This window comes from Anastrepha ludens, chromosome 4 (assembly GCF_028408465.1).
Source record: "Anastrepha ludens isolate Willacy chromosome 4, idAnaLude1.1, whole genome shotgun sequence".
In the NCBI taxonomy this organism is placed as follows: Eukaryota; Metazoa; Arthropoda; class Insecta; order Diptera; family Tephritidae; genus Anastrepha; species Anastrepha ludens.
In genome coordinates this window covers 49166998-49191253 of record NC_071500.1, presented here as the reverse complement: position 1 = coordinate 49191253, position 24256 = coordinate 49166998, and the positions used below count along the sequence as shown (strand labels likewise).

The 24256-nt window shown below is 37.7% G+C and overlaps 1 protein-coding gene across 1 annotated transcript in view; it reads left to right on the top strand.

The window, feature by feature from the left end:
• LOC128861824 (connectin-like) overlaps positions 1–24256 on the top strand; it is a 167695-nt gene that overhangs the window by 105792 nt on the left and 37647 nt on the right. The window contains exon 3 of the mRNA XM_054100199.1: positions 2333–2549. Within this exon, the coding sequence (XP_053956174.1) occupies positions 2333–2549 (217 nt within the window). The remainder of the gene's footprint in view (positions 1–2332; positions 2550–24256) is intronic.

Below are 24256 nucleotides of genomic sequence, written 5' to 3'. Positions count from 1 at the left end.
AATATTTACGGAAACAGTTTTTCGTCTCTACTGAAAATGTTCAGATTTTGAGTTGTTATGCTTTAACGTAACAAGTGCGATATATTCCTTATGTCTACACTCCGTAGTAAGATTTACGCGTGAGTGCCTTTATATTCGTTTAGAACTCACTGAATTTCAAATCAAAAAACAAAAAAGCTCACGATATTGACGAATGCTTCCTTACTACGATACCAAGGCGAATCCATTAGAGGTGGTATCAGGTGATTTATTTTTTTTCTCTCGCCGTGTCCATGTGTCTGCCAGCCTAGAATGAAACAAGACGAGTTCATTCTTTTGTTTTCTACTTTGAATATAATTTTTGACAATAAAACGTACAAAATATTGTTCTTGGTCTAGTGGCACCACCTTTATACTGAATGCGCCTTGCTACAATACTATCAAGAACGTTTTTCCTTGATGCAAATTTAAGGCAGGTAGGTAGGCGAAATGGTTGAAGTACCACTCTGACGTTCCTCCACTAGCACTAAAGCGCCCTCCAACAGGCAGAAATCTACAGCCAGCCAGAGCTGTTGATGTAATGGAGAAGATTGATGGGGTTTGGTTAGCGCACTGCCCTAGGCTGTCGAAAAAATGAACACCCAGTGACCTTGACGTCTAGCTCTCAAGCCCGGGCAATTACAGAGAATGTGCTTAACAGTCTCCTTCTCTGAAAGGTCCCCGCAGCTTCTGCAATGGTGGTTGAATGGTAAACTTAGCTTTTCTGCGTGTGTGCGGATTGGCTGATTTAGAGAAAACCCCTGCTTCGACTACCGATTCCGTCTTGGAGCCGTTAGTGAAGACAGAGGTACCAGCTTCAGAACAGATTTTCTTCTCATTCCAATCCTGCCTACTGTTAAGGAATGCAGGAGATCGCTCTCGCTCCTACAACAATACCACACCATATCTTGTTGGGTTCCCGGCCACTCTGGAGTGGAGGAAATGAAAGAGCGGATTAGTGTGCAAAGATGGGCTCTATGCTTGATCTTCAGCGAATGGTAGAGGGCATAAGCATTCCTCTAAAGGAGTTATACACTGCGACTGGCCTGAATGTAAACGCGGAAACCAATAGAAAGTAGTCTTTGACTACTAACTGTTGGGCCTCCAAAGCGCTCTGGCCAAAACTGAATCATAAAATGACCAAATGTCTGCATGGATTCTACAGATCAACTACCAGCGTCCTCATAGGTGTTATAACGGGTCACTGCACTATTGACACCAAAGCCAGTAGACCTCTCAATGACTTATGCAGGAGCTATGAAGAAGAAATTGAGTCGGCACAACACCTCCTCTGTGAATGTCCTGCTCTTCAAAGAAGCCGAGCCAAATATCTTAGCGATTATTTTTTTGAAAACCTGGGAAATTTCCAAAATGTGTCACTGCTTAAGCAACTAGTAAATCAAATGCAGGTATCACAATGGGCATTAGGTCCACCGAGTGTCTTGTCTTAAACAAGCAACCTGACTAATTTTACCTAACCTAACCTAATTGGAGAGATGGCCCTGGAACGAATCTCAAACTCCAGTTGGCGGATAGATAATGTTACCCTTAAGAGGTTAGCTCCAGAGGTCAACCTCGTTTAACGTGGATGCTCTTTGAACAGCGATGAAAATAACGTAAAGGTTGATGGGAAAAACAAATTTAAGACAAAATCAACAAATTTCCATCAAAAAATCTAAATTTTTAATTCGAATTTTTAGAAAAATGGAGTTTTGTAGCAATTTTGCTTAAAAGATTTAAAATTTGAAGCGGCTGATTTCTAAAAATTGGTTCACTGGTGGTGTTGGGTGTTTTCTAATATATAATAAGAATATGGAGCATTCTTTATATGGAGAAAATGCACAAGACCGCCAGCACAGAAAAATTGTGATAAATCAACACGAATTTTGAACCGCATCAAATTTAATAAGGTATTACATCAAAATTCAATGGGCTATACACCTGCATGGCCACCATCCCAGCTGAATGGTTTGCCCGTGTCTACCATTCGGTAGTCTTCGAGTTCAAAACCCGCTGTACGCAAGCGAGCGATTACCCCTCCGCGGAAAATGGAAAGCCGCTCAATGTATTTCTGCCTCAAAAAAACTTCTCATAAAAAACCAGCTGCCGTTTGGAGCCGGATAAAAACTCTCTCCATTTGTGGGACCACACGAAAAAATTGAGGAGTTGAGCCAAAAGACCAGCAAATAATTATTCTAATACATACATACATACTTGAGTAAAACTTCATACCAAAAAGAAGATTACTTTCTAGTACGTGTAATAATATTAACTATTCACTTCTAAGTACTTTTACTCTTTTATGTATTTGCAGCGTATTTCGGAACGCGCTCTAGATGGTTTGAATACTCTAAAAACGCTGAATCTACGCAATAATTTACTGAAAAAACTCGACAATGGCTTACTACGTGGCACACCAGCACTCCTATCGATCAATGTCCAAGGCAACGATTTGGAAACTTTGACATTTTATACATTCCAGCCAATTATGGATAATTTAGTCAACAGCACGAGTGAACTGCTGCTCTCAGGTGAGTTTAGTTCAACACAAGTAACGGGTGCTCTTAATATGTATGTATATATGTAGAGGGCACCTGCATACGTCAGATATATAACATTTCGAGTTTGTCCTATTTAAATTCGTTGACTAATTCCGAGCCAGACAAGTTGCAAAGTCTCAAAAGACCATTAAAATATTGTCCGGCCAGATACAAACACTTTCAAATATTTACCTAAGTATTTCTTCTATGTACATATGCATTAATATATGTATATATGCCAGTACAATCTCTATTAAATATGCATGCTCACGTGTCGTTTATACATTTGTCAATATGTAGGTAAATGTCCTGTATGCTATTGAATTATACCAGCTTGAAGTAGCCGACGAAGTAGATAGGCTGCGGCTCTACGCGAGCTGTACGTGTGCGCCGTGACAGACGATAGAATGTTGCTTATTCGTAATTTTTCTACAGTTATACACGTTTTGCATACAAAATGAACATTAATGTGTACGAGGTGTGGTAAAAACAAACGAAAGTTTTCCAGCGGGTGCATGGGGAAAAATTCGCTATTTAGAATATAAATCACCGAACGAAGACCACCAAATTCGCTATTTAGACCGGACGGCATGGCGCGTAATATTTTTTGCAATATTCAGTCCACAATTTTCTTTTAATATAAATTATAGACGTTTTAGAACAATTATAATTATAATAACTAATGTCGCCCCTAATCGGAAGTTCGAATATCAATTTCTGTTTTATATTTGTCTGTATGCCTATCTCTGCCTTGCGCATATTTATACGCTGATTCTTATATTTCATTCTTTATCTTTATAATTTTCCTTATCTACTACGAATAATATATTCCCCTTCACCTTATACTGAGTACATATTTAAATTTAATGTTAAAGACAAAGAACTTTACATATCTTAATTTTTAAATTTATTTCTGCTTTTATCCCTTTCCTCATCAACATACGCTCTATTCTCTTCATCGTTTCATTAACCGTAATCAAAATCGTATCCTTGTAATATATGTATATATTAATCAATTATATACGCTTACACTCTGGTTGGATGTTTGACCGAGCTCCTCCTCCTATTTGTGGTGAGCGTCTTGATGATGTTCCACAAATGGAGGGACCTACAGTTTCAAGCCGACTCCGAACGACACATATTTTATTTTTACTTTAATAAGGAGCTTTTTCATGGCAGAAATATATTCGGAAGTTTTCCATTGCCTGCCGAGGGGCGACCACTATTAGAAAAAACTTTTTCTTAATTTTGATGTTTCAGCGAGATTTGAATCCACGTTCTCTCTGAGTTCTGAATGGTAGTCACACACCAACCCACTCGGCTACGGCGGCCGCCCGTAATAGGTTCACATAAAAGTAGATCATCTACTTTTTCGAGCTTAACTCGAATAGTTAATTAAAAAGCGAGATCCTTCCTTAATTGGCGCGATAACCGCTAAGCGATTGTGGCCCAGTTAAATAAATAGCGTCAGTCGTTTCTTTCTCGTGCTAACCGGCGCCAGTTGGACACAACAAGTGAGGCCTTTCTCCATCTGATATTTCCAACGCAGAGTAGGCCTTCCTCTTCCTCTGGTACCACCAGCTCGTACCGCATCGAATACTTTCAGAGCCGGAGCGTTTGTATCCATTCGGGCGACATGGTAGATCAAAAAGTTGATGTTTTGTTGAGAATATCGCTGCTATAGCACAATGTGCTGCTGAACAACCTTCAACGTCAATATCTCGGCAATCTGAACAATTAGGCATTCATGCATCGTCTGTTTGGTGCGTTTTACCAGTAGACCTGCACTTAAATGCTGTAATTTTTTAAATATAATTGTTAAAAGCCGTGTTTTGAACAAAAATAGTGAATGTTGAAGTAATCTCAATGTGTACTTGCTTTATTTTAAAACAGCATCTAGGTGCGTCTTTGAAAGACTCTTTGCTTTCGAATCATATATCTATAAACTTACCAGTGCTAATTTTGTATATAAGTAGTACACTTGGAGTGTTCGAGAGAAAGATTCTGCGTAAGGTTTTTGGACCTTTGCACGTTGGCAACGGCGAATATCGCAGGCGATGGAACGATGAGCTGTATGAGCTTTACGACGACATAGACATAGCGCAGCGAATAAAGATCCAGCGGCTTCGTTGGCTGGGTCATGTCGTCCGAATGGATTCAAACGCTCCGGCTTTGAAAGTATTCGATGCGGTACCAGCTGGTGGTAGCAGAGGAAGAGGAAGGCCTCCTCTGCGTTGGAAAGATCAGGTGGAGAAGGACTTGGCTTCACTTGGTGTGTCCAATTGGCGCCGGTTAGCACGAGAGAGAAACGACTGGCGCGCTTTGTTAAGCTCGGCCAAAATCGCGTAAGCGGTTATCGCGCCAATTAAGAAGAAGAAGTACAAAAGACTATCCGTCAATCACTCCAAGCGCGAAGCAAAGCTGCGAAAAGATGACGCACCATCATGTTGAGGAAACCGTTTTGTATATGCACGGCTTACACATTCTGGAATATCCAAAGGATTGGAATACGTCGCTCAGCTTTTTTATGACTTTTCAAATTGTTTTGATGTATCAAATAAGCAGAAAAAATAAAAATGCAAATAAAAAATTTCTGTAGTCTCCTGTTTCGAATTTCACTTCGAACCTCATTGAATTCGCGTGGAATTCGTCACTCCTGAAACTAATTTGTGCGATTTGCATTTTCAGTTTCGAAATGAAATCGCGTGATTTTCAGCTCATGCAACTGTAAATTTTTCCTTTTACTACTCACAGATTATGGATTTTTGTGTAAAACTGTAAACTTGTAAATTAAAAAATTTATGTCATTTACGATAATCACTAAAAATAAGTATCGAAAGCGTCGTTATACATAGCTGTAGTAGCTGTTATATTAGCCACTTTGCTCAAAAGGTTTCATCTGATTAAATACTGAATTACATTTTTTTTAAGTAAGTAGCTGAAAATAATTGATTTGTTATCATTATTAAAGAAAAATTTAGGCATTGGATTCCGCACCAGATAATTGGATTCTAAAGACAAATGGTTGTATTATGGCAATAAGAAATCGGAGCGCGAGTCGGAGTTTAAAAAATGTTGCTCATTTCGCTATAACTGGCTTAGATGACTGTAAACGTATGAAATATCAAGGAAATAAAGCCAAAAAATATAATCGTTTTATTTTCATTTCTTTGCGATAGATATTTACATCCAGTTTGATGAGTCAACTGCGACTATAATTTACATTAATTGTGATGATGTCCTATGTGATGAATATTTACCTCATCGTTGGCTACCAAGAAGTGGTACAGTACGCAGAATAATGTAGGTGGCAAAATACAAAAGTTAGAGGAAAATACCAAATCACACGTCGTGTAAACGACTCTAGAAATTTTTACACGTTAGCAATAAAAATGTGAGAGCTTTTTTTCTCTGAGCATAGCCGAATATTTCCATTAACAGTGACCATCACACGATCGGTCGAATGAGTCTCGCTGTTCTTGCAGGGTAGGCTTTTCATATACAAGTATACGAACTTTTCAATCAATTAAAAATATCAGACGCCTAACCATAGTACTCGTACGTACATCGCACAGCACAAATGCCTAATTTTACTAAATGTTTTGTAATTTTCAAAACTCATGTCTGGCGCCTACACGTATGCCTCTGGCTCAAAGCAATTTTCATAAAATTAAATGTGAATTCATATGAACTTTCATATGTGCATACATACACAGTCGTGTGTAGTGCCTAATAGTCTGCCTAATTGTCGAAGTACATATTTCAATTTTTCACCCATCCCAAATGACCTGTCGAGTGGAAAGTGTCCTAAACTACATGCCACTCGTCGCCTCCTTTTAACCTTCAGCACTTTGCTAAATTAGCACCTTTCTGTTGAGAAATAGTTCACTAGTTTTTGTTTGCTTCGTTTTTGGTGCTTTCATTTTGCTAACACCAACCAATCGACCAATCGCAACATGGACCCATTTGCGTTGTGGAGAATGAGGTCTACCACGATACCGGCGACGATGTGAAAGCATTACAAAACTAAATTGAAGCTAATGACAGCCATTTACGTAACTTACTTATTTACACTTGCTAAAGTGTGCATATACGAGTATACACATACATACATACATGAAAGAGTGCACTAATAAATAATACATATGCATATGTATATGTAAATATAGTACATATACTTTGTTAGATCCCCCAAAACCAGATGATTGTGTGTATGTACACATATGTTTGTATTTTTATGCCTAATTGACTACGGGTTGAAAATGTATAAAATTAACGTACTGAATATATGAAAGCACTTACATGTACGTGTCGATGTGCATACGAGTACATTTGTTGCGCGCTGTAATTGCATTTGCTAATGGGTAAGCGGCGGCAAATTGCCTCCAAACGACTGCAAATTACTTGAAAACATTCGTTGAACTTTATTTTTATGGCTCGTAATACCCGTGTGTGCGATTTGACATGCTTGCGCATAAGTTTTTAATTCACTTACACATTGATTATTCTTATTCATACCAGTACCACTCACTCACACTGACATTAGGCAAATCAAAACATAATATTTAGTGACGATTTGCCATTAACTAAAATATCCACCGAATATTTAAATGCATAATTCTCAAAATGTAATTATTCGTAATCACACTATTGTACATTTGAGATACGAGGGGGATAAATACCCGTGTTAGAAATGAAAACAGCATTTTTTTCAAAAAATTTTATTTTTTATTTTTCTACATAGTCCCGTTTTAGATATACTTCTCCCAACACTCCGGCCATTTTTTTAACCCATCCAAAAATAGGATTTGTCGAACTCTCCGAAATACGCTCCTGTCTCGGCGATGACATCATCTTTTGAACTAATGCTGAAAACAGTGAACACCGTAAACGCAATCCCGACTCAGCTGTTCGGATCAAACTAATGAGAACCCCATATAAATGAACAGTTCCTTCCTTCCGTATCGTAGTACCGTCGATTTTATTTCACGATTGTTAAAAAATCCCGTAATACCGACTCAGCTGATTGCTCTCTCACCACACAATGTTGCCAAGCATTACATTTAGAAATTATTTACAAAATAAACTTAGAAAAATGACAATTTTTGGTAAAATACCTGAAAAATACTGTTGAATAATGTTAATTATTGATAAATAAACTATTTGCATTTGTTGGTTTTTGGCTTTGGTTTATTAAACAATGAAAAATTATAACTGATGTGTGAAAAAGTGTGTAAGCAAAAATATCAATGGCAACATTGTGTAGGTACAACCAAACACATACACACACAAACCGATTAATTGTGTAAATATGCAATTAAAAGAACGCAGTTGTACTCGGGGTTGAGTTTTTGTGCACGGTAAGGGGCTGCGGTAAGGGATTCCGTGCGGTGTTCTCTGTTTTCAGCATACATTTTTTCCCCGCAAGCCATTTCTTCATGCTAAGGACAAGAAAAAGTCACAGGGAGCAAGATCGGGTAAATACGGAGGGTGCTGCAGCAATTCATAACGTATTTCATGCAGTTTGGCGGCGACAACTCTGGATGAATGTGCTGGTGCGTTATCGTGGTGAGACAGCACCTACTCTTTCGACAAATGCGGCCATGTCTCCTTCAATTTTTTGTGAAAGCGGTCCAATAACTCACTGTATCATTATTTAGTGATCGTTATTCCTTTTTCTAAAAATATCGATGAGGATGACGCCGTATGTATCCCAAAAAATTGTCGTCATGACCTTTTCGGCCGATGGGACTGTCTTCGCCTTCTTTGAAACAGATTCACCTAGAGAAATTAGATTGATTATTGCTCAGTTTCTGATGTGTAATGATGAATCCAGATCACGCTTAAATTTCTCTTCTTCAAAGTTAACAGCCACATCCGCTTGTTGTCCATCGTGAGCAATCGCGGCACCCATCGGGCAGATAAATTTTGCATCGCCAAACTTATAATATAAAATATTAATTGCCGTTCCAGTTGACACACTTGAGGTCTCTGCTACTTGGCGGGCTTACCTTCGTCGATCAGCGAGAATCATGGCGTGGACTTTTTGAATGATTTTCTCGGTTAGACCTGATCGCTCCTCATCAAAAACGGATGTTCGCCCATATTTAAATTCGTTGAACCAATATTTAACTGTGGTCATTGATGGTGAAGCGTCCCCATAGACAACATCCAACTTTGCTTTAATCTGCTCGCATTTTTTCCCATCCAAAAACAAAAAGCGAATTACAGAACGGTACTGCTGTTTTTCCATCTTAGCGAAAATCACGAAACACATCTCACTCGAATAGCTGACAAATCCAAACCAACCTATCAATCAGTCTGAAACTTATTTTCCCGTCGTTTATTAGACGAAAGCACACGAGGCCAATACCAACTTCCGTCAGCAACGCCCACTGTCACTGTTTGTACTCGACTAAAGTTAGTTTCTCGACTAACTAAATTAAAAAAATGGCATATTTTTATTGGGGAGATTTTGGATTTTATAAGGAGATTTTGAAGATGTTCACATGGATTTAAGTCAAATATACAATAGTTTTGAAAGCCATGCAACTGTGCCGAATAGACATATGCACAGGGTGTCCCGATGCAGAATGAAAAATTGAAAGCTAAAATAAAAAATTATTATTGATAAAAGTGCATTGCAATAACTTTTGACAAGTGTGAATTTTATTCTTTAAAAATTATTTCCTCTTTGGGTCTGGCCTCCGTGTTACGGGGCAATCGTTGGATAAGTGAGGTCGGGATACCAATAAGGCTTCATCATTCAAATGAAAGTAGGCTTCATCACTCCAAAAGATATTTTTAACACACTTTTATTAGGTCGGGTTGTATGTATGTATGTATGTATGTATGTATGTATGTATGTATGTAACGGAATCTTTGAGCTTAATTTTCTATGGCTTCTAAAAATCTGATCGACTTGGAATTTTGCACACCTATCAAGGCCCGATGACAATGCAATAATTTGATAAAAGTTTTCCATTAACCTTATTAGGATTGCCAGGATTAATATTTTCTTTTTTTACCTGTGGGCAAAAGTAAGGTGAATTTGGTTGTAAAATGAAAAATCTTTATTTATTCTTGTAAATCTATTTCATCCCCTTCAAAACAATCCCCTCTCGCTGAAATACACTTATGCCAACGATTTTTCCAATCCCCGAAACATGCCAAATAGTCCATTTCCGGTATAGCCATCAGCACCTTCTTCGATTCCGCTATTATCTCCTCAATCGACTCGAAACGCGTTCCCCGGAGTGGTCTCTTGAGTTTTAGGAATAGCCAGAAGTCACACGGAGCCAAATCAGGCGAATACGGTGGTTGCGGAACGATATGCGTGGAATTAGCAAAATGGTCACGAAGAACGAGTGCAGTGTGAGACGGTGCATTATCGTGATGCAAAAACCAAGAGTTGTTGGCCCATAATTCTGGTCTTTTTAGACGAATTGCTTTACATAAACGACGCATAACGCTCAAATAATATTCCTTATTAACAGTTTGGCCAGGTGGAAGGAATTCATAGTGCACCACACCACGAAAATCGAAAAAAACTGGCCAAAGGAGTGGGGTAGCCGTTTCTCAGGCTCCCTCCACGAAATAAGTTCTTCATCCCGATTACTTCTTTATCACGGCCGATAACTGCATAGCTTTAGACTCACAGTCGATAAGAAAGGAATTAAATATAACACGAATATATCGAATCATTAATTCACTGACTGCAATGATAACAATAATTTTCATTAATAATAAAAAATATTTAGTTTAAAAAAAAAAACTAAAAAACACGCTTTTTTGCTAATCGAACTAAAAAGTAGAAAATAAAAAATAGTTTAAAAAAACTAAAAAACACGCTTTTATTGCCAATCGAACTAAAAAGTAGAAAATAAATTTTAATGCCAAAGAGACCTATAATGAAGTAATAGCAAATCGAATGATCAGTCATAGTCAACTACCTCAGAACAGAATTATAACAAAAATTAAGATGCAAGTAGAGTAATTCAAATTAGAGTTAAAAGCGTGGGATGCATTTTGTTTCACTTTCATAACCTTCTGTACATAGGTAATATAGTTGCCAATAGAATGATTGTAATATTTACTATATCAAGCATTCCACGCTTTTAACTCTAATTTGAATTATTCTATTTGTATCTTAATTTTTGTTATAATTCTGTTCTTAGGTAGTTGACTATGACTGATCGTTCGATTTGCTATTACTTCATTATAGGTCCCTTTGTCATTAAAATTTATTTTCTACTTTTTAGTTCGATTAGCAATAAAAGCTTGTTTTTTTAGTTTTTTTAAACTATTTTTTATTTACGATAAGAAATCGCACCAATATTGTCTTGCAGAATTTTTTATGCTAATTTTATTCGTTAAGCTTAATAGTTTAAGCGGTCGGACACTCTGAGTTTTGAAGGAGTGAAATGGAAGATCCTTCCTCAAAATATTATACACAATAGTTTTTGGAAGTTCAAGGGCAACCGCTCTCTTGCGCACGGCTTGAGGCGGATTATCATTCAAACTTTTATTATATTTTCATTCATTTGTTCTCGGTGTGCAGTTGGGTTTCGGCATTGGCCAATGGGAAGCTTCGCACCCATGAGCGAATCAAATTTTCCTTCACTTTGGGCATTACGTAAACGTCGAATATCACTGTGGAACAAATTCAGGCTAGCAAAAATTATATCCATTCTGAGAGTGGCGGGTGAAAATAGAGGCGAAATTAGAAGACCTGTATCGCGCCGTTTGTTTATGTTAGTTCGAATTCTTTTTTAATCGGCCTTCGAAGTTTGCAGTCAAATGCCGACTTTCATTATATTGTTTATATGGTTTTTTTGGCTATAACTCGTCGACTAATTGATATTTTTTCAATCTGTAAACGCCAAATTATTGCTAGAGACCTGTGCAACAATTACAATTTTTGAAAAAATTGATTTCGAAAATGTTTGTGGTACTTATGAAGCAAAATGTTGGAAAAATTATTCTTTTTTTATGTTTTTTGAAAATATTTTCAACAAAACTAAGTCTTTTTTGCATTTTGTGTGGTCTATAATATGCTTCTCAGTTTCTTAAATAAATGTAATTTGAAAAGAAAATTACGGGATTAAATACTTTGGCAGCTACTTAGACGAAACTCACAAAATGTTCGAAAAATTAACGTTTTCCTTATTATTTCTTAATATCTGGCAAGCAACTAATTGTTTTTCGCTTTTTTTCTTATCTAAAATATAGTTTTCAATCCATCACATAAATAACATGGAAAAAAATGTAGTATCAGTCGAAAATTTGTGCGATATACACACATTCATTACATAAAACTAATGTAAAAAAACCCAAAATAAAGCTTATGTAGCAGTGTCAAGTGCCCAATTACCATTACCGCACTCTGAATTCGTTCCAGTACCAACATACCGAAGTACTGATCTTCAAACAGGTATCAGTACTACAACCACCGCTGCTACACCCATGGATTTCTCCTCAGAATTCAACCCTGGTGAAGGTACATCCTATAAAACATCAAAGGACCCAATCCTAATAACACAAAACCAATTGGATGGAATTGTTGCAAATTTGTGTTTGACTCAGAAAAAATCAGAACGACTGGCTTCATTTTTGAAAGGAAATAATTTGCTGACGAAAGGTACAAAAGTAACAGCATATCGAAAACGCCAAAAAGAGTTACAAAAGTTCTTCAATGTCAATGATGCAAAAAATTTCGCTTATAGCAACGATATTGAAAAGTTAATGGAGGCGATAGGGTTAACCTATAAAAAAGATGATTGGCGTCTCTTTATCGATAGTTCACTAATCAGCTTAAAAGTTGTGCTTTTGCACAAGACAAATAGAATGCCTTCTGTTCCGATTGCGTATAGCACTGACACTACTTTCTACTTAAAACTTTTCATTATTAACATTTCAAAATTATATTTTTTTCCATATTTTTATATTTTCTTTTTCTATGTTTCTTCAAAACCAACACTGAACAAAATTGGTAAATAAAAAATGAGAAATAAATTAATATTAAGCTCAAAAAACGCAAGTTTTGTATTATGACTGTATGCCTAAAGCGCAAATTATCGACTAAGACAATTTTTTTTTCAAATGAAATTCAATAAAGAAACTGAGAAGCATGTTATAGACCACAAAAAAAGTAAAAGACACTTAGTTTTGTGGAATATATTTTCAGAAAACATGAAAAAAAAATAATTTTTCCAACATTTTGCCTCATAAGTACCACAAACATTTTCGAAATCAATTTTTTCAAAAATTGTAATTGTTGCACAGGTCTCTAGCAATAATTTGGCGTTTACAGATTGAAAAAATATCAATTAGTCGACGAGTTATAGCCAAAAAACCATATAAACAATATACTGAAAATCGGCATTTGACTGCAAACTTCGAAGGCCGATTAAAAAAAAATTCGAACTAACATAAGCCTCTATTTTCAACCGCCACTCTCAGAATGGACCTAATTTTTGCTAGCCTGAATTTGTTCCACAGTGTTTGTAACGTAAACAAAATCTACGACGAGCAGTTGCACACGAATCATTGGCCTTGAAATGCGCTTCGATTGCGAACGTACTTTGTTCACCCTTCTATTGCGACATCGTGACTAAATTACTCGCTTGAATAACGATGCTAACGTGGTAAAAACTCCTAAATTATTCAAAATAAAACCCAATTCTACCGCCGGACACCCTGAATATAATTTTAACTATTCCAGCAAATTTTTCCTTAACATCCTGCGAAAATGATATATTATTTTCATTACTACTTCAAACTCAAACGGTGCATGGAATGAGTCAAAATCGAATTATAGTTCTTTTATTGTATTTTCATGCGACTAAATGCCTTTATTTGTTCCACTGTGACTTGGATTTAATTTGCTTTCATTGAAGAAATGTTGCAGTTTTGTCGTTTTTTTTTTTACAAACATTGAGAGAATTTATATAAACCAACCGAAAAAAAACTTTAGCGCGCTTGAGACATATGAACCTATGTATGTATAGCTACACTTAGCAAGTATTTATAACTGCACTTGTTCGGGGCAAAAAAGTCAAGAGAAATTGCAAATGCTTGCCTTGAAATGCCACAATCCAAGTATATCTACTTGTTTTTTAAACAAAGCACCGCCGCAATCAGCACTTTAGACCTGCTTCACATACGAGTAGAATTGTATGCTGATAAAATCAAGCCAATATGCACAGATATTGCACACAGAAATGACATACTGTTCTACTTTCGCAGTTCCAGCAGCAATTAGTGCACAGAAATTAGAAGTTTACTTACAAACTATATTTTCGTATTTTTGGTTATCGAGTCGATTGGTCTTTTGATAAATTCACTTTAAGAAATTTTGTGATTATTTACGAAAAATTCTTAATTTTGAACATAAATCTTCTTCACACTGACTGATACGAAAACTGTTCCAGTCAACAATTCCTAAATTGAAATGAAAATTCCTGTTATGATCTACCTAGTTTTCTATTTGCCGTTTATATTTTAGTTACCAAGTAATTGATTATGAGTGAATGCAACGTACGAAATTCTAAATATTTGGAGTACAATGGAGTACAAATTGATAAATTCGAGAAATAATCAACAGAAGGGTACTGATGTGCATATTACGAATCTGGAATGATAGAATTTCACAAAAAAAATAACTGCAGTAAGGCTTATCAACACTTATGCAACATTTACAAATACCCATTTCAAGTGATGGATCTCTATTAGTAAATGAATATTTTTAACTTTCTTCGACAGAATGTACTTTTAGAGTTCTCACTGCTATGACTGTTTGTCGAAGTGTGGTAAGTGTGTGGCTGATTGATGAATTCAAAGTTATTATGTAGTAGTTCCGGGTAGGGGTCTCCCCAAAAGAGGAGGAGGGATTGTTTTAGTAGCCATACGACTCAATGCAGTAGACGACGGTCGCTGTGGCGAAGGCATTTTAAGCCATACCACACCCACCAAAACAAACAAAAAAAATTATTATATATGTGTGCATGTTTGATGCCAAAGTGATGCAAATTTTCGTTACCATAATGAAAACAAAAAGAGATAGCAATGCCAATACTTATTCCAAAACACCCATAAATTGCTTTTAAGTGTACCAAAAGTGCTAACACCATTGGCAACAGCTGTTATCACAACTTTTGATTTTGGCGATAGTAACAACTAGGATCATCACCGACGTTTTTGCGTAATAACAATGGTCCCTATACCTGCCTACAAGTGTATGGGTATTGCATTACTGTTCACATAACGGTTGTATGTTGCAGCATAAAGGAAACAAGCTTGATCTAAATATATATACGTATATACGTATGTATACCATACATAAAATAAGTAAGTCGTGCATTCGTTACTTGGAGAAAATGCGGAAGGCTGTCAGAAGTTAATCAATTATACATTCGTCGTTTCTGTTTACCACCCCTTCCGACTTCTCGACCAATGCCGTTCCGCCAAAAACCACCTGGTCTGGTGTCAAAGAAGTTGTTGAGCCAGTTTTAAGGACCTCTTTGTTATCAAAGGTAACACCCTTCCTATCACGCAGAGCGGAAAAGATGGTAATCGGTCGATGCAAGGTCTGGAGAATACAGCGGTTGCTAAAGAACCTCCCATTCGAGCTCTTGCAGCGCTGCTTTGTCGATTAGTGAAACATGAGCAATGGTGTTGTCGTGAAGAAGTATGGTTTGACCATGTCCATCAGGTATTTTCAGTCGAATAGCCTCATTCACGCAATGTAGCTGGGCAACGGAGAGCTCCTTGTTAACCATGGTATTCTTTTCGAGCATTTCTCAGTGCACCATGCCCTCCCAGTCCCACAAAACACATAGCATTAGCTTCTTTGGATGAAGATCCGTCTTGACTCTCGACTTTGGCGTATCTCCTGGAGCCACCTATTCCATTATTTGATTCATATGGATATATAGGCACCATTTCTCATCTCCCGTGACGATTCGGTACAAAAAGCGCTCTTTATGACCGCATGTTGCTCGATGGTGGGTGAGATGCTGAGAAGCCATTGGATGGCGACTTTCTTTGTTTTTTTCGTTGAGCTCGTGAGGCATCCATGCTCCCAATTTTTCGGTAAATCCCATTGAATGAAGGTCATTGATAATCGTTTAATGATCGCAGTTCATTTTTTCTGCCAATTCACGACTGGTTTGGCGACCGTTCTCCTTCAAAAGTTATGTGAGACGATCCTCATTGAATTCAGAAGAATGTCGAATTCCCCTGCGGGACTCGTCATCGACGTCAAAGTCACCCGTTGTGAACTTTGCAAACGATTTCCGTACTATAGGCTCGCCTATGACATTTTCCCCATACACGTCGCAAATGTCTCCGGCTTCTTGGGTAGCTTTTTGACCTCGATGAAAGGCAAAGAAGAGCAGGTGTCGAAAATGTTGATTTTTGTCGCATGGGTATTCCATTTCCAAGAATCAAAACTGATAAAAAATTAAATAACTCAAAAATATTATTAACATAGTTTTGTAGAGTAGAAAGAGCTCTATCGAGTGAATACTTACCCTTTGCCAAACAGCAAACAAAATCGTTGTAAAATAAAAGAAAATATAAAAACGCTGTGAACTTATTCCCCAACCCAATTCATATCCGGTTTTTTAAATCTGATTAAAAAGTTTATAATTTTGATGAACATTTTTAGAATTCTTGTAAATCTTGTGAAAAGTGTGAGACTTGGAGTAATATAGTCTTTGTAATAGAATGAACAAATTTATACAAAAATTGAAATTGAAAAATAAATAAATAAAGAGCCAAAACCAATAATGATGCAAATAATAAAAATAAATAAAATAAAATAAAGAATATAAATGTGAAGAGTAATGAGAGGAGAGAGAAGCGAATCCACATTACTCAAATTTGGCAGAAGTTATAAACCCAAGAAAATAAGTGAAATCTTGAAAAATGGACTGTGCCGCGCCCACATTTGTGTAAATTCGTGTAAGAACTTGATAAAAATCGCCTAGTTTGGCACATTTAGCGCACCTTAAAAAAAAAAAAATAAATAATTTGCGCTTACACTTCTGTTAGGTGTTTGGCCGAGCTCCTCCTCCTATTTGTGGTGTGCGTCTTGATGTTGTTCCACAAATGGGGGGACCTACAGTTTCAAGCCGACTCCGAACGGCAGATATTTTTATGAGGAGCTTTTTCATGCCAGAAATACACTCGGAGGTTTGCCATTGCTTGCCGAGGGGCGACCGCTATTAGAAAAACGTTTTTATTAATTTTGCTTTCACCGAGATTCGAACCAACGACCTCTGTGTGAATTCCGAATGGTAATCACGCACCAACCCATTCGGCTACGGCCGCCTTACCTCCACGTAATTTTTTTTTATATTGAGACAAAATTTCCGTGAGTCCGCCATTCTCTGTAAGTTTTTTTTTTATTACAAAAACCAACAGGCAGCCCAAAATAAATTTTACTTAAATTTGTACGGGTACATAAAGTTCCGCCGGGTCAAAATTTAGCACTTCCTTATTTGTTGTTTTTATTTTTTATTCTATCATCACCACTTTTCGCTAACAGCAAAACGTCGCGCTAAATATTTTTAGAGCATTCAAATTGTCAATAGATTGATGATGTTGCTTTTGCATGCCATGCCGGTGAACGGTTAGCGGTGTGGGAGTACATAGTTTCCTTTCACCGCAGCTATACGTTTGTTGTAGTTGCCGCTGGTTTTTTTATTGGCTGCATGTAATAGTATAGTAGTTGGGCTTGTTATTGTTGTTGTTGAGTGACTCTTACAATCTTGTTGCCAATGTTACAGAGCATTTCCGTCTGTCGCAACGCCTGGGCGTTCATGAATTTTTTATGCATCGCATTCAACACTGTCACCCGTGTATATGTGCAAGGCAACTACTACGATGCATCTCCTATGCAGTGCTTGTTGTTATTGGGGTTGCTATGTTTGTGCTTGATGCGTACAACAAAAACTAAATGGATGGAAAGTGTTTCGACGGCGCTGGAGTGTTTTTACTTAGTTCATGGCAACACATCGAATTTGATGTATATTTTGACACGCGCGTAAATTTGTTGCTGGTAACAGCGAGGACTTGAAAGGATGCACCAATTGGTGTACAATTTCACCAAATGCACTTGTGTGCATACACATTCATACATAGTAGCTATATAACTAATTGCATTGAGTAAAATTAAATTTCGATGTAAAATCCTAATTTGCACACTCTCTGTAGACTCCGGCAACGCCTAGATTCCAGAATTCATATCCTGCGTAGTATCTAAAAGACAAATTAAAGCAATTTTTCGATAATTATTTTAGCTGAATGAATAGGCGGTCGTTAAGGCGAGAGATCACATGCGGAGCTACTCATAATGGATTTTATTTAGTTTAAGATGTATTAAGTTTAAAAAAAGTTGTATCTTGTTGAAACTGCTAGATTGGCATATGGAAAATATAACTCCTTTCAATTGCTAAAGTTACTCAAAGCTACGAGTATTGGCTCACCACATATGGTAGATATATACTCTACATACGACCAAGTTGAGTTTGTGCCTACAACCCGAGTAGGTAGCCATACAAAGTGTAGTATTTGAGTTCTGGAACGAAACAACACGTCTGGTTTGTGTTTTATGCGTCTTCTTCGGGAGTAATTTACATGGCAACGTCGTGTAAATTAGTTGTTTTTTTACTCTTGACCATCTCCCATTCTTGATCATATCAGAGTAGCATCGCCTTTTGGCGGATTGTAAAACGTCGTAAGTTGGACAAATGTTGGCTGTTTGCATTTTCGTATAGTTCAATAGTTTCAAGTTCTTCGTGTAGCCAACATCAATGTACTGGGCTAAAGCTTCTTCTGACATGTACTAAATATGAAACTGTGAGCCTGATTAAAAGAATTTCTTAATTTTTGTTTATGAATTCGGATAACTGTTCAGCATTGACGGAAGTTCCGAAACACCATGTTTTCCAGTTTTACACAAGCTCGTCACATGAATTTTTTCCAAGTAATTCCAATCATTTCCTCTCAGTTATATATTTTACGTGGCATCCTGCGAGGTACTTTGCTAGTCACCCTGCCCCAGTTCGAATACCAAACTCAGAGGGTAAAAGTTCTTCATTCAATCATTCCCTGTTTTTGCTCTAATATCTCTCACTAACTCTGTTATACTCCTTGCATTTTTCAACAAGTTTGCTGCTGAAACTCAGGAATATTTCGCCAATTTCTTGGAACTTTTACTCAGTATTGTTAGTTTCGTCAGTAGCATATGGGAAAGCATTCGCTTTAACTGCAGCAAATTGATTGGCGGGGACATTTTCAGCACGCCACATCAAAAAAGAAAAGCGGAATACTTTCAGAGCCGGAGCGCTTGTATCCATTCGGACGACATGACCCAGCCAACGTAGCCGCTGGATCTTTATTCGCTGTGCTATGCTATGTTGTCGTAAAGCTCATACAGCTCATCGTTCCATCTCCCGTGATATTCGCCGTCGCCAACGTGCAAAGCTCCAAAAATCTTGCGCAGAATCTTTCTCTCAAACACTCCAAGCGTGGCTTCATCGGATGTTGTCATAGTCCAAGCTTCTGCGCAATACGTTAGGACCTGCATGATGAGAGCCTTGTGGAGTGTTCGTTTTGTTCGTCGAGAGGGGACTTTACTGCTACTCCCAAGTGAATCGCTATCAGTAACTTTCCCCACTTGCGAGGACTTCTTTTACCATCCTCCAATTTGGAAAATTACTTTTATTCAATTCAAAGTAAGACATGTGTGAAAATAATCCAGAAATTAAGAACCAATTTACTTTTGCTCGATAAGACCACTTTTTGCCTTGACTATGCCTGGGAGATGGTCAAGAAACGGATCACAAGCTGCCCGAATGTGACTTGTAGGTATTTTGACCCACTCGCGGACAATGGAGTTTTTCAGCGCCTCGAAACTGGTGAATCTTTTAGTTGGGACCTTGCTTTCCAAAATGCCCCAAAGAGAAAAATCCATCGCATTCGCGTCTCGGAAATTTGGGCGCCATTGTGTGGACGTTATGAATTTCGGAACGTTGTTTTAAGCCATTCTTGGTTCACTCGAGCTTTGTGAGGCGGTGGCGAGTTCTGGTGAAACACCCATGGTCTGCTACCGAAATGTTTATCTGACATGGCTTCAAAGCAACCTCCAGAATACTTTCCCGGTAATTGGAGAGCACCCCGTTGCGGTTACACCAGGCCAAATCATTACTTGTGGCGGGTACTGCCTCTTGGTGGCTAATCGATGACTCAAATCCTCGTATGAACGGTCAGTCAAATAAACCCTGTCGGGTTGGGAGTTTACGAATTGCTCATTTTGAAAAATTTTGTCGTCAGCAAACACAATGTTCGGAAATTTACCACTTTCGCTCCCTCAAGTGTGACTTGTTGTTCTTTGGTTCTTGTAAGGCTTAACTTTGATCATTTTTCAGTATGCGGCAGATGCTACGGTCAAATATTTTCAGTTCTTTCGCTCTTTGATTGGCACTTCGTCGGGGATTTCGCTCAAGTCGTTTCTTCACTTTTTGAACCATTCCACGTGACGTTGCAGTCTTTTGATGACCACATCCTTGACGTTTCGCGATGCTACCAGTATCATTATAACGAGCAATAGTGCGATAAACAAAAACTTTATTAACTTTAAGGTGCACGAGCTCACGAACAATCGCTGGTTGTGACTTTCCAACCAAATATAATGCAATCACATGCAATTACGTTTGAAATCCATTATTGATTTTCTTTTTTCGCGTTTACTCACGGCAAAACGCTTCCGCACGATTGTAAACATTACTCTGAACTGTGATTTAACCAACGAACAGAGAGCGCGAGCGGTCTGAAGTTGGTTACACTTCGAGTGCCGAGCCTTGTAAGTGGTATACCAAAAATTAACAGCTCAAATAAAATTTTACTTAAATGTGTTTGGGTATACAGTGCAGTGCGGACCAAATTTAGCCTTTCTTAAATTTCAGTATCTGTTATTTATATACATTAAACCGTATATGTGCACACGGGATCAAACATTTAGTCCTACTTTCCTGATCTTAATATTCTACAATCTACAGTACATAAGATACGAGGTATGGTATCTACGTCCCGGGTAGACAAAGTTACGAAAAAAATTGTATTAGCGATGTTTGTATGTAAATGGCCCCCTTTTATGTCTACCCAAAGGTTTCAACCTTGCGCCCACCATTGGAATCACTCTTGGTAATCCTATGAAGTACTCTGAAATTAACTCGGTTCCCGAGTTTCGTCTAAAGTCCCGGACCTTAATTGCCACACTTCGTACCTTTCACGATTTCCCAATACCATCTCAGGGAGCACAAGTAAATTCTAGAATTAAAGCTTGTAAAACAAAACCAAAATTTAAGGTAGCGACTATAGAGAAGCACACCACAAACTGAGCATGCTTTCACACTTACATATATTGACTAACAGACAGCGCCATACTACTATAGACCCCAAATGTGAGCGCGTGCGTTCCTGCACAGAGAACGACATATGCAATTTAACGCTACCACCGCTGATGAGCTATGGTGATAATAGTAGTGCCGGTCACTTGTAGTATACACATGAACAATGAAACTAAAGTAATTGCTAGTGCTTTTGCTGATCCAATTGTGAGGAGGAGAATAAAGGCAATGCAGCGAGTGGGGCAACATTTGTCATACAGCTATTCGAAATTTCACGTGAACACGCTAGACTAACCTACAATACGGTTGAAGTTCAGTGCCGCATGAAAAAAAAAATTGGTAGGACTCAAAAATACCACAACGTACTGCCACCCGCTATAGCAAACTAACCGACACTCAGCGTGGTTTGACCACTCTTTTGTGATCTAAAAACACCAAATTGTGTTGCATTTCACGTACATAACAGAAGCAAGACCCAAACACGGAAAGCAGTATTGAGCAAATCTAGAAATTGAAACCAAATGGAAAAACGAAATAAAAATCCGCCATAAAAAAATTAGAAAAAACTAATTTTTGGGCTGAAAAATTTGCGCGTTATTTTGGATTTAAAAATAGTAACAGTGTCCGAATTTGTTAAAAATAGAAGAACTGCACTCACTTTATGTCCGATAAATATTTATTGCGCATGCCTGTGTGTGGAATTTTGGCCGTTAAGCGAAAGTGTGGTTTTAATTACCCAACCTTCCAAATCTAAAGCTACAAGAACCGTGTAGCAAGTGCGTGTGAGAAAAATTGTCCACTATCAGGTCAAGGCATAACTTGCAGGAAAATTTTAACCTTAAGACAAATTATAGGACATTGCCATTGTGCCATTATTCTTATAATTAACTGGTTATGATATTCAGCAAGCAATATTGGCGGCCGCCGAAGCCGAATGGATTGGTACGTGACTACCATTCGGAATTGCACAGGTTCGAAACTTCAGGCACGAAACACCAATTGGTAGGAAAACTTATTTCTAACAGCGGTAGCTCCTCGGCAGATAATGGCAAACCTCCGAGTTCGATCAGAAAGCTCCTCATAAGAAAAAAACTCTAGGTCCTTCGATTTATGGAACAACATCAAGACGCGCACCAAAAATAGGAAGAGGATCTCGGCCAACCACTTACAGAAGTGTACCCGCCTATAATTTATTTATTTTTTTATGAATCAAAAATACTCTCTTAAGGCATGCGACAGTTATAAAGGGTGATCAGATTGGAGGTACGTTTTCCAATAGCGTTTTTTGATGGATACCGCGTAACTACTGTCAAACTAAGTACATAATTTGTATCAGTATTCATTGCTATTTTATCATGTAAAGGCTTAACACATTTACAAAACGCACATTGCATAACGAAAATCGACGCTCTGTGAAAAGTGTTCATCGCGTGCAAAGGTCAACGTATGGTCTACATAACTATTCAGCGATGAGGCCTATTTTTGGCGAAATGGTTATGTCTATAAACAAAATTGCCGCGTTTGAGCTGAAGAGCAATCCGAAGTCAGCCATTGAAAACAATTGCTTGGTCCGGTCTATGGGCTGTGAATGGCGAACGCCATCGCGCCACTATAAAGACTTTTGATACCGGAAATTGAAGCTCATGATTTCCACAACATTTGGTTCAGACAAGACAGCGGTACTTACGATACATCCCGTGAAACAATGGACTTACTGCGTCGTCGTTTCGGTGAGCAATTGAACCACTCGTCTCGGAAGTCTGAAGTCCTCCCGCGAGTCATTCTAAATTGATGTTGACGTATGTTCAAGCTACGGTTGCAGCAGTTGCGGCCAACATTTAAAAGAGGTTACCTTTAAAAAATAAATGGCATTAATGGTTATAAACAAAAATAATAAAGATTGCCCAATCAATGTGAGTTTTCGTTGCTTTACTTCAATTTAAAATCCGATGCCTCCAAATTGATCACCCTTTACCAAGAATTCCCTACTAGTAAAAAATATTGATAAGGTTTTGTCCAAATCTGTCCAGTTTGTAAAATAACATCCCGTGGACAGGTATTGGAAACGGCTATTGGTGTTAATCGTATTTCATTTTACATCTGTTACTGAGTACGGCATTTTCGAATTAATCGCTACACTGTTCTGTATCTCAACTCCAAAGTTACAATTTTTGTTGAATCATTTTTGTTGTTCACAGCTTCAATCCGTTCACATTGTAAAAAACATACCTATGCCGGTATCGGCAATTGAGTATTCAAATAAAAACTTCGCATACAGAGTGAATACCAATTCGGATGAGGGCCAAATTTGTGTGAAACGCCAGAGAAATGAATGCAAACCAATTCGTATGCACATGTACACGAGTATACATACATATCGGGTGTTTTTGTGGTTGCATGAGAAATATCAATAACTATGGTTCGGCAGCTGTGAATGGCAAACTGTGCCGACATTTCTGTTCAGTGAAGTTTGGCAAGTTAGCATGAAACATTTAGCGCTAGTACAACGCCTCTAAATTGTTGTAATTTGCTTCACGAAGTTCATAGAATACTGGCGGCATCATCGGTACTTATTTCTCTCTAAATGAGGAAGGAGCTGACGTTACAGTGAATGGCGAGCGTCATCGAACCATGCTGAAAGAATTTCTTGTTTCCAAAAATTATTCAGCTAAACATGGACGACATTTGATTCCAACACGACGACGCAATATGATATACAGCGCATTTATAACTCGATTTATTGCAATATTCAAGTCACCATTGACGCCAAACGGCCAAACTTATTGGAAAAGGTAGTCAAAAGTTGGACTGATCGAGTAAACCACGTCACTCATACCCCCGGCGTATATTTGCTGGATATTTTCATATGTATATTCAAACATAAATGCCATGAAATTAGCTCAAGATAATAATAAACAAATATTCATTCCAACAATATCTCTGTTCTCAAGCTCTTGAAAAATACCCAATATAAGAACTCAACATGTGAATACATGTTTAAAAATGGGATCTAAGGGCTTCACACTCGATAAATACATAAACTCAATACATACATTCATGCATCCATACATATTTATATACATCTGTACATTATTCCTTCCAATTGCTGGTTGAAAAAAAACAACAAAAAAACAACTCGTTCTGAGTTTTGAAGCTTCTGCTTCTTTTAATTGGTCTTTTCTTCAGACTCTCGTACAAAATGTTTATAACTTATATTCATTATATTATATTTGTTGTTGATATTACAAGTTTGAACTAAAATGCCCCGGAAATTCTATTTGC